The following is a 12,323-nucleotide window of genomic DNA, read 5'->3' on the forward strand; positions in this document are numbered from 1 at the left end:
ATCATTAACAAGGATTTTCATTATAATAATCAACTCCATGGTGAAAGTTCCATTTGGTGGAATATTCACCTAAATGGTAAACCTTTGGCCCTTACCCAAGGGTGTTCTGCCAGACTATGGGCTAAGAAAGGTATTAAATAGTTCATAGATCTCTTTGAGCAGAATCAAATCACTCCTTGGGATGAGCTTAAAAATAAATATGATATCCCTAATTCCCATAAAAGAACTTATAATATGATTGTGCAAGCTATTAATGGTCTTCCCACTATATGCCATGTTGATTCTCAAAGGCACCTTAATTGTAATTGGCCTGGTGGAGTTGTCACAAATCTGCTTAAGGCCAAGAATATATACAGAATCCTTGATTGTAATACAGATATTATTGATCATGTCAATGTTGTTTGGTACTCTTCTTATGATGTTGATGTTTGGAAAAAATACTTTGATATCTTGTGGAAGAATTCTGTTGAGCCTAAAATTAGATGCTTCAGATGGTTAGTCATGTTGGACACGCTTCCTATTAAAAGAGATTTCTCTAATTCTAATATTTGTAATTTATGCAGAGTTCCTGAAATTGGTAGACATGTTCTTTTAGATTGTACCTTTGGTAAAGAAATTTGGAGAATGTTTGGCATTGTTTATCCTATTGGTGTTAATATTCTTGATATTATCACTAGCCATATTAATGGTCTTCCTAAAGATACCAAATTATTTTGGAATATATTATTGTCTAACATTCTTTGGCAAATCTGGAAGTGTAGGAATGAGGATAGGTACCAAGCTAAGTCGAGGGATCTTACTAATTTTTTTTCGAAAACTCACTTATTTTAAACTTTCTTTGTAGGTGCAAGCTACTATGTTGATCGAGTGGGACAAGATGAGAAGGTTCCTTCATGATGGGCATGCTATTTTTTTCTACTATGAGTTGAAGCATGGATACCAATGGAATAGAACCTTAGATGATCTGCAAGCTTTTGAGCAAGCTTGCACTAGGTTGAACAAAGAAATCAGTAAGAAAGTGAATGCTACAAAAGAAGATTTATTTAGGCTGATGCAGATTCATGAATTTAAAAGCGTCATTTGAATGGAGGGTCCCCTAGGTTGGATTGCTTGGGTGGTCAATTACTATGATGTTCTTAGTTAGATAGTCCTTCTTCTTCTCTTTTTGTTATATTGCACAGCTGGCTTTGTTCTTCCTTTGTGAGGCTTGGCCTCCTTGTTGACTTTCGTGGTGGTACTTTGGTTGCTTTGTATTTTTTGAAACTCTTATTTCTAATAGAAAAAAAAAGTGCACTTTGAATTTAAAGATTAAAAAATATTAACTTTAAATTTTAATTTGATTTTTTGAATTTTTAATATAAAATTGATGTATGCATTATATTAATATTAATATAGTATAAAGAATTTTTTTTCATAATTATGATATATATAAATGATATATTAAAAATTTGATTTTAAAAAAATATGATGTTAATGTTTCATATATGTTTATGCTTTAGAATTTCTAATAAAAATATTTAAATTTATTTTATAATGTTGAATGTTTTAATTTTAGTATGTAATTAGTTAATTAATATTGGATGAATATGTTTCATTACTTTTTCCCACAATTTGTAAAGTTTTGATATTTATTTTACATAATCAAATGTTATTCTAAATATTTCTATACTTAACATAAATAGAATTTATTAATATAATTAAGAGCTATTAACTTAACTAATTAAAATTAATTTATAATTATTGTTTTTGAAATTAAAAAAAAACCAAAACAAGGGGGTCAACCCTTACAAAAAAAGCTGGTAACTAGCACACTACCAACAAACACCTATAGAAATAACAAGGTGCAACCTAGCCACATAGACAATATCAACCAAAAAGCACCAGTAATAAGGAAACAAAACTAGCAGAAGTCTAAAATAATCTAACCAACTAATGTTCAAGATCATATAACCAAACACAGTAGCCAAAAGCTATAGTACTAAACAAACTATAAAGTTTCAAATAAAAAATCGTTGGCTTCACTTTGTTACTGTCTTCACAAAAAGTAATGGGTTGAAGGGTGAAACTGGCCGATACATGAGTCTTGGTGGTAATGTCTTTACCAGCCGATGCCAGGATATTACTAGCAAACACCTAGGAATTATCTGCTAAGTTTTCACTTTTCTCTTTTTTCCCTTCCTCATTATCTCTCTTGGAGTCAAAGAGATTTTCCTCCTCCAACTCCCTTTCCTTGCTCTTTGAACTCTCCTCTTCCAATTTATGTCTTTTGGACTTCTGCTTGTACCTTGCTTGGGATTTAGCCAGCCTTCTTGACCTTCTCCTACCCTTACCCCCTCCCTTCTCTTTTGACTCCTCAATTTCCACCTCTACAAGTTTTTCAACCTTAATTTTTTTACAACCCTTTTTTTCTATAGCCGACTCTGGTTTTTTCTTTTTCTTAACATCTTCGTTGGGGGAGGGGTGCAGGGTGTAGATTTTGGTACTTGTGTTGGTACTTGAGGGAGGGGGGGGGGGCAATTTTGATTTTGGTGCTGGTTATCAACCACTATAACCCTAAAGGGACAAAGGGCGAGGTGGAAGTGATAGAGCCTAAAAACCATGCCTTGGTGGATAATGTAAAATTTAGACCCTTACTCTTTTTTTCCCTAACATCATTAACCATATCCTCCAGGGAATGTAAGAGAAAAAATGGAATAGAAATGAAATCCCTTTTTCTAAAATGATTAAGTAGTGGAAAGTGATAGTAGTAGTAGACTCCAAACCTGCCTTCAAGCATAAGGTATTTCATTATCACCAGGCAAACATCATCCCACAAAGCCAAAAGCTTGTCCCTTCTAAATCCTCCCCTATACCTCACTGGTTCTTCATTATCCTCAAAAAAGCTGATCATACTGGCCTTGTTCGCCGTTTTTGTGACCTTCTACCATTCCCCCCCCCTCCCCCCTCATGGACAACCCAGTAACCATTGCAATCACTTCCTCATTAACTTGGAATGTAATGCCATTTATTGTAACCTTGCGCTCATTCCACCCATTCACAAATTGGAGTGCACAATTTTCATCATATCCCACCATCACCTGCATATAGGGAAGAAATCCCCCATCCTTCAATAGAAACCAAGTTGCCATTCTATCTTTAAAATTTTTAATCTTTGATGGTTCCAGTCTATTCAAATCTCCACCCATCTCCTCCTCACTAGTTTTCAACCCTCCAACCTTAGCAATTCACATTTGAATTTTCTTACTATTGGGATTCTTGTAAATATTAATCACCAATATCACAACAATTCTACAATTAACACCAACAAGGGTTTTAATCATCGCCCAAACTAGTTTTCGGGTTGCTTTGAAATCCCAATCAAAATTATGATGGGATTCACATGTACTTAGCATTATTATTCTCACATCCCTAAATGTACTGACAGCCTTGGTACTAAAAGCTTTCATACTTTCGAAAAGGAAGTAATTCAAAATTTGCCTTGTGTTACCATAATGGAAAAATAACTGCCACCTCAAATCATCTCCATTTATTATCCAATCAATATGGTACCATCTTATCAACTTTCCCTTAAAATTTCCACTAAATTTAGCACATTTTGTCTTCCTAGGTATAATGTTGCCAAAATTGGCACTGACCTTTATTTGCTAAATCATGCTTAACTTTTGCTCCCCTCCTTTTCCTTGCCGATCAAGGCCTTCATTTCCTCCTTTAAATTTTCTAAGTTTCTCCAGCATGTCAATTTCCTTAATTCAAATCCCATGGCGGCGACGGTGGCATCTGACACCATATTTCCTTCTCTGTAAATATGTTGTAATTGGAATTTCTCCATCCCATCCACAATATGTCTTATATCCATAATAACATTTAGGATATTCCAGTTAAGTTTAGAAACTCCCTTCACCAAATCAATGATTAATTTGGAATCCCCTTCTATGGTTATTTCCTTTATTTGCATTTCCCTTATCAATTTTAAGCCCCAAAGCAAAGCCATTGCTTCAACCAGATTATTACTTCCTCCTCCAAAATTTCCAGAATATACTAGTAGCACATCTCCATTTCTATCTCTCAGCACACCACACATTACTCCTATACCCCCTTTTGTAGCACCATCAAAATTTAGTTTGAGATGTGTTAAGGTTGGTGTTTCCCATTTTGCTTTCTATCTCTTTAAGACCTTGGAGCTATCAAAATGATTGAAACCCTACTGGATACCCCATCTCCCTGCTATTTGTGTTTCTTTTTCACCTGGTTCTTCCTTTGGTAGCTTGCATTTAGCAGTCATTATATTTTCCTTTAGCGATTTCTACATGATTCTTGTGACAAACTCCTTTGGTTTTTCCTCCTCCCGAAAGATTCTATTGTTTCTTTCTTTCCAAATGTGCCAACAAATATAGGGTGAAACACTTTTGAATAGAAGTATTAGTCTAGGGTGATAGAAGGGACAATCCTAATTTCTCATGAATTGACTTAAGTTATCCTTCAACACCCAACACAATCCCAATTTCCCCTAAACAAACTCTCATATCTTTAAAGTATATGGGCATTTTAGAAACAGGTGGAAGATATTCTCCTCTTCTCCTTTGCAAAGATAACATCTATTTGGTACAATAAAACCCCTTTTTTTCAGATTGTCCAATGTTAGAATTTTTCCATGCTTAACAATCTAACAAAAAATAATAATTTTGGGGACGAGATTGCTTATCCAAACTTTACGCCATATTAGGGGGTACAAGTCTTTACTCCATAGATGTTTGTAAGCCGAATTTACTATAAAGTTACCACTAGGAGTTAAGTCCCATACCACTTTATCCTCTTGAATTAGAATTGGGATTCTTTGTGCTTCCATCAATTCTTCCAATTCTTTAAGGAGTTGAATATCAATTATTATAATAATTATTAGAGCTAAAATTATATTAGAATTAATTCATAACTATTACAACAAGTACATGCCGCTACGTGGCACTTTTTAAGGTTGTCTGTGTGTGTTGCTAAGAAAAACTTATCAATATATTAAAGTTTGTAGTGTCTTGTCCTAAGTTGAAGGTCTTTCAAATTGAATTTAATATTAATCATGAGTTGGTAGAGGGGAAGTCATTACCTAACCTTCACGTCATAATCTTTTAATCATATGATATCACATATAGTTTTTTTTCCTTGAATGTTATTAAAATATATTTTTATGTATCTTTACTATAAATAAATGTTTCTAGTTTTAATATTAATTTTTATTATAACATCATAATTTATGAGTTGAAAAGAATAAAGTTATTTAATCTTTAATTATGTTTTAAGCTAGTAAGTCTCGTGACTCAAATAGATTGCCTTCTTCCTATTATGAATAAGATTGCTTGGTTCAATAATCTACAAATTGAATTTTGAATAGTTACACACATATTTTGGTCTTTTCATTTTATTAAAGTGATGAATCTATATTACCATGAAACAAAGTAAACATTATGATATCTTGAAAAAAGAAAAAAGAAAAAAAAGGAAGAGAAGAAGAATATTTTTTTAAAAAACTAAAAGAAAAATTCTACAATCTTGCATGCCACTTGCATATCAAGTAATTGAGAGAACAAATAATTAAGTTACTTAAGAAATAAAAATTGGTACTTATTCATGATAATCACCATTACTAATGTTTTTAGTTAGCTACTTCCTTTGACAATTATTTAGAGCATTCATGCTTGTAAATGAGCCTTATTAAGGGTGCAATGTTTTACTCATAGTAGAATGATTTACTCATAATAGAGTGGATAAGACATCATCATCATCATCATTGACATGAGTGAAATAGTTTTAAATAAAAGTTTACATTACTTTATAGAGATGAATATATTCTTTTGGGAATTCTTTAAACGCACAATGTATCATAAGGATCATTTAAAGAGTGCATGTTGGATTGTATTGTGTAAGAGTCTTATAGATTTTGATTTGTCTTTTGTTGGTGATATTACTTTATAAAGATGAATATATTCTTTTGGGAATTCATTAGACACACAATGTATCATAAGAATCATTTAGAGAGTGCATTTTGTTGGATTTTATTGTGTAAGAGTCTTATAGATTTTGATTTGTCTTTGGTTGGTGATATTCTTGCAAAAAAACCTTGTCATGCACAAGTATAAATTAGAATCTTGTTGATTTCAAAATAATATATTGAATGGCTTTTGAAGGGTGAAGTTTTTCAATTAAGACGTTTTTTCCCACACCAATATTTGTGTTAAGGTATGAATGATATTTATCTTGTTCATGTTTAGTTTCTATAACTATAGTAAAAGATTTGAAAAAGATTATGTAATTAGCTTCTCAAGATTAGTATAGAAGTTGTTCTACTACTTTAGCTTCCATACAATTTACCTAGTCATTTATATATAGTTGTACATGCCTAAATTGTTCCATGCTTCAAGGAACAATTGTAATGTTCCCATGTTTTAGCCTTCACGTTCTCCAAAGTCTAAGTGGAGGATAAGAAAAATTAAAGTCATTCAATTAAAAATTAAAAGGCAACTTTGTATTAATAGCTTCTAGGGTATGTATTAATTATTGGAAGGACGAAAGCCTCTCATGATTTAATTAATTATTGCCAAGGAGGAATTTCTAGGGTATGCATTAATTATTGGAAGGAGGGAGCTTCTAGCTCTTGCAATTAATTAATGTTTTAGTTCCTTCCAGAAGGATGAAGAAAAGGATAAATAAGGCTTAAAGTCATATTGCCGATCATCGGATGATTATGACTTGCATTTGATAAGAGCTTGGATGTGTGAATCACACTCCCTTCTTTTGGCAATAGAGGATGTTCATTCTTTGTTGTAACATTCTAGACATCATTCCATTAGGGTTTGGCCTTTGGAATACATCTCTTTGTAATTGATTGCAGCATTTTCAGCATTAATATAATTTCAACCTTGGTTCAGCTTTTGGGCATTCCTGGGTGTCCATTACAGTGGTATCAGAGCCATAAGTCCTGCCATCCTATGGAGATCTTCAACATTTATGTTTGAGCATGCGACAAGGGCTTTATAATTTTCACAATACCAGAGCAAGACAAAGTTAGAGTTTGGACTCGCTTAACAAACATGATAGTTTGTTTCTACAGAGGGACATACAATCTAGTCATACAGACACAGAGGAGACATTCTTTGAACAAGACAGTAGCATGGGTGACCAAGATGATAGAAATACCAGTTTCGACCAAGAAAATGTAATATTCAGGTTACTGAGTACATTAGAGGAGGGGCAACGAATGCAATAGGAGCATAATATGATGCAATAGGAGAAAAATAGGCAAATGGATATGATGCAACAGGAGCAGAATAGGCAAACAGATATGATGTTGCAACTAATGGCTAGACAGATGGGCATCAATATTAATCCAGGTGATGCCAACAATGAAAACAACAATAATAGGGGTAATGATAATGGAGGCCGAGACAACATTAATGGTAATAATGGACATGAAAACAATGGAAATGAGGCTGATAACTTTAGACATGTTGCACGACAAACTCAAACAACCAGCTCGAGACCTCTTCTACCCACCTTTCCACCCAGAGAACCAGTTCAACCGATTAATGAACCATAGATTGTAGAGTTACAAGATCAGTTTAGGAGGGATTGGGAGGCCATTGGGCCGCAGTTTCAGGTGGATATCTCTCTCAGAGATTACTTGGACTTGAGGATGAGACACATGCCCAGATTAGGGGGACGAAGTCAAAACTTTGAGTTGACAAAGAAAGTGGGGAAACTTTCTTTACCTTATTATGATGCTTCAGGGAAGATGACTGCACGAGCTTGGGTGTAGAAGATGGATACATACTTGTAGTTGAATCCTATGTCTGAAGAGGACGCTATAAAGTATGTAGCTATTCACTTGGATGGACCAGCACATGAGTGGTGGCACCATGGCATGGTAACCTTGGGACATAATTAGATCACATCTTATGAGGAGTTCACTGAGAAGCTCATAGAGAGATTTGATATTAGGGATCATGAATTACAGTTTAAGGAGCTGACACAACTCAAGTAGTGGGGATCAGTTGAAACATATATCAGTGAGTTTTAGAGGATAGCTGTGTTGGTCACATATATTTCAAAGAGGAGGTTAGTAGTGTTGTTTATGGATGGACTCTCAGAACCCTTGCAAGGTTGGTTCAAGGGACATGACCCAGGTACTTTGCAGGAGGCCACTAAAAAGGCTCATAACTTAGCACCTTCTTCATTTAGGAGCAGATTTCAGCACAAGGATTCTTATATGAAAAAGGACAAGGAGAAGGACAAAAAACCTTTTCACAAGGATGCTCAACCCAAAAGAGATAAGTTGGATAATGACACCTTGAATGATTTAAGAAAGAAAAAGTTATGTTTTCATTGTAGAGAGCCTTGGGATTTATCTCATAAGTGTCCTCTCAAGGCTATGGAAAATCAAATGGATTATTTGTCATCAGAAGAGTCATAGTCAGAGAGAGAGGATCAACACTCAAATTCAGATGAGGATAGCACTACAACGGAGAGCAGCATTCCTAAGGATGAGAAGTCATTAGCACGATTAACGAGGGCTTAGAAGGTAATCACACTCAAGGTCAGAGGTACTATCCAAGGGCAGAAAGTGATCTCACTCATTGAAACTGGGGCTACACATAATTTTATAGATGCACAATTTGTAGCCAAGAGAGGTCTACAGACTGAGGAGCACACTGAATTTATGATTATGGTAGCTAATGGTGACAAACTATTATGCACTCAGAAGATATCTAATCTTCACATCAAGTTTGGAGATGGCTATGAGTTGGAAGATGAGTTCTATGTGGTAGACATGGGAGACTATGATATCATCCTTGGCATAGTATGGATGGCCTCACTAGTAGAGTTCACACTTAACCTAGCAAAATTGGAGATGAAGTTTCAGCATGAGGGAAGAACTGTGGTACTTAGAGGACTTTCAAATGGGAGTTGGAGAGTAGTTTCCTTGAGGAGAATGCAAAAGCTTTTTCGGCATAGTAACATAGAGTGGGCAGCAAAATGCTTCACTATGCCAACTTCATAAGAGCCACAAGTGAAGAGTCATCCACCAGAGATTCAGGAGATACTTGACAGGCACACTAAGGTATTTGGCAAGATTTCGCATGGGGTTCCTCCTAATAGAGGGATAGAACATGTTATTGAGCTTGAAGAGGGAGCCACACCAGTCATGGTTACTCCCTATCGTCATCTTAAGAAACATAAGGATGAGATAGAGAAGGCAATTAAGGAGTTGTTGGAAATAGGGCATATCAGGCCTAGTAAGAGTCCCTTTGCTTCAGCAGTAGTGTTGGTAAAGAAGAAGGATGGGACAATGCACATGTGCATTGATTATAGGGCATTAAACATGAAGACCATTAAGAACAAATATCCCATCCCACAAATAGATGAGCTAATTGATGAGTTACATGGTGCATGCTTTTTTACAAAGATTGATCTACAGTCAGGGTATCATCAAATCAGGATGAAGGAGGAGGACATTGAGAAGACAACTTTTTGGTGTCACTATGGCCACTTTGAGTTTTTGGTTATGCCATTTGGGCTAACCAATGCCCCTGCTACATTCCAGAGATGCATGAATGAGGTATTTAGGGAGTAGCTTAGGAGATTTTTTTTTAATTTCTTTGATGACATTTTAGTTTTTAGTAAGACTTGGGAGGAGCATTTACAACATCTTGAGATGGTGTTGTCTACTTTGGAAAAAGAATCATTGTATGCCAAGGAATCTAAGTGCGAGTTTGGGATGATTGAGCTACTATATCTTGGACATATTATTAGTGCAAAGGGAGTTTGAGTAGATCCTGAAAAGATTAGGGCTATTGTTGATTGGCCTACTCCAACACATCTTACACAACTTAAGGGATTCCTTGGTCTTTGTGGATTTTACAAGAGATTTGTTAAAAGATTTTCATAGCTCGCTACACCCTTGACAGACCTTACCAGGAGATGGGCCTTCACATGGACAGAGGCAGCTTAGAGAAGCTTTGATCATTTCAAGAAGGTGATGTCATCATGTCCAGTACTAGCTCTACCAGATTTCACAAAGCCATTTGAGCTTCATTGTGATGCATCAAGAGATGGGATCGGAGCGGTCTTCATGCAAGAGAAGCATCCCATTTTTTTGGAGAGCAGGAAGCTCTTTGTAGTGGAGAGAAGCTATTCCATATATGATCAGGAGATGTTGGCTATAATGCATGCATTGGCTAAGTTTAGGTCCTACCTAGTTGGGGGAAAGTTTGTTATCAAAACCGATCACAACAGCATCAAATACTTCATGAACCAATGTGATTTGAATGATAGACAACAGAAGTGGATCACGAAGTTGCAGGCTTATGGCTTTGACATTGAGTTTGTCAAAGGTAAGAAGAATGTGGTTGCAGATGCCTTATCCAGGAGGCCTCATATTTGTGCTCTAGCTGAGATTATAGGAGTTGGGAGAAATAAGATCATAGAAGAATATGCAAGGGACACTTGGGCTTCTGGAGTAATTGCAGGCACCATACATGATGATCGCTATGTGGTGATGGATGGGTTGATAAAGTTTCAGGGCAGGATATATTTGATTCCTTCATCACAATTTAAGGAAGTAATACTGAAGGCATTTCATGATGCACCTATAGTTGGACATCTAGGGGTCTTTAAGACCTATAGGTAGATCCGTGAACGATTCACATGGAAAGGGCTCAAGGATGATGTTTAGAAGTATGTCAGGGAGTGTACAATTTGCCAGCAGAATAAGGGAGAGCACACATATCTTGCAGGGTTGTTACAACCTTTGCCCATTCCAAATAGGAAATCAGAAAGTATTTCCATGGACTTCATCATTGTGTTATCACGAGTACAAGGGAAAGACTGCATCTATGTGATAGTTGACTGATTGATGAAGTTTGCTCACTTCTTTTTTATTCCATCCACTTATACAATAGCACAGGTGGCTGATATTTTCTTTAGAGAGATATTCAGATTACATGGGCTACCTACTTTCATTGTTAGTGATAGGGATAGTAAATTCATGAGCACTTTTTGGAAAGAGCTGTTTAGGTTGTGTGGTACTGAACTTACACCTAGCACTAGTTATCATTTACAGACAGAGATTGTGAATAAATGGGTGGAACGATATCTGAGGAACTATGTGACTACATAGCAGAGGGCTTGGGTCAAATGGTTACATAATGGAGAGTACTGTTATAACACCACTTATCATATGTCCATTAAGATGACTCCATTCATGGCACTGTATGGTTATGAAGCACCTAGTTTCATGGATCTATTTTTGGGAGATAGTAGAGTGCCCAAAGAAAAAAACTTCTTGCAGGATAGTCAGGATATTTTGAGGGTGCTCAAGGAGAATATACAGCAAGCCCAAAATCAGAAAAAATTGTATGCTGACCAACATCGGATAAAGCGTAGTTTTGAAGTTGGGGATATGGTTTACCTGAGGCTACAACCATATAGACATTCATCACTCAAGAAAAGTGGAGCAGAGAAGTTGAAGCATAGGTTTTATGGCCCCTACAAAGTGATCCGCAAGGTGGGTGAGGTTGCTTATGAGATAGAGCTTCTAAAGAATAGTCGGGTGCATAATGTGTTTCATGTGTCAAGGCTCAAGAAAGCCATCGGACAAAGAGTTGTGCCTTCAGCAGAATTACCACCATTAGATGAGGAGCGAAAGCTTGTATTAATTCCTAAGGATATTCTAGATACTAGGGAAAGGACTGTGAAGCAGGTTGATTAAAGAATATTTAGTCAAATGGAAATATCTGCTAGAGGAAGATGCTACTTGGGAGAGTGAGCAAGTGCTACAGCAAACAGGATTAAGATTGCTTGAGGGCAAGAAATTTCAAGGAGGGAAGACGTGTAATGTTCCCATGTTTTAGCCTTCACGTTCTCCAAAGTCTAAGTGGAGGATAAGAAAAATTAAAGTCATTTAATTAAAAATTAAAAGGCGACTTTGTATTAATAGCTTCTGGGGTATGTATTAATTATTGGAAGGACGGAAGCCTCTTGTGATTTAATTAATTATTGCCAAGGAGGAATTTCTAGGGTATGCATTAATTATTGGAAGGAGGAAGCTTCTAGCTCTTCCAATTAATTAATGTTTTAGTTCCTTCCAAAAGGATGAAGAAAAGGATAAATAGGGCTGAAAGTCATATTGCTGATCATCGGATGATTATGACTTGCATTTGATAAGAGCTTGGATGTGTGAATCACACTCCCTTCTTTTGGCAATAGAGGACATTCATTCTCTGTTGTAACATTCTAGACGTCATTCCCTTAGGGTTTGGCCTTTGGAATACATCTCT

The 12,323-nt window shown here is 35.9% G+C and overlaps 1 protein-coding gene across 1 annotated transcript; it reads right to left on the reverse strand.

The window, feature by feature from the left end:
- Positions 1–3,655: 3,655 nt before the first annotated feature.
- LOC149562130 (uncharacterized) lies at positions 3,656–4,081 on the reverse strand. Its single transcript, XM_089827938.1, has one exon. It carries the CDS (start codon positions 4,079–4,081, stop codon positions 3,656–3,658), a length of 426 nt encoding a protein of 141 aa, XP_089684064.1.
- Positions 4,082–12,323: the final 8,242 nt, after the last annotated feature.

Source organism: Cupressus sempervirens, chromosome 4 (assembly GCF_028749045.1).
Source record: "Cupressus sempervirens isolate cs-2001-9-10 chromosome 4, ASM2874904v1, whole genome shotgun sequence".
In the NCBI taxonomy this organism is placed as follows: domain Eukaryota; kingdom Viridiplantae; phylum Streptophyta; class Pinopsida; order Cupressales; family Cupressaceae; genus Cupressus; species Cupressus sempervirens.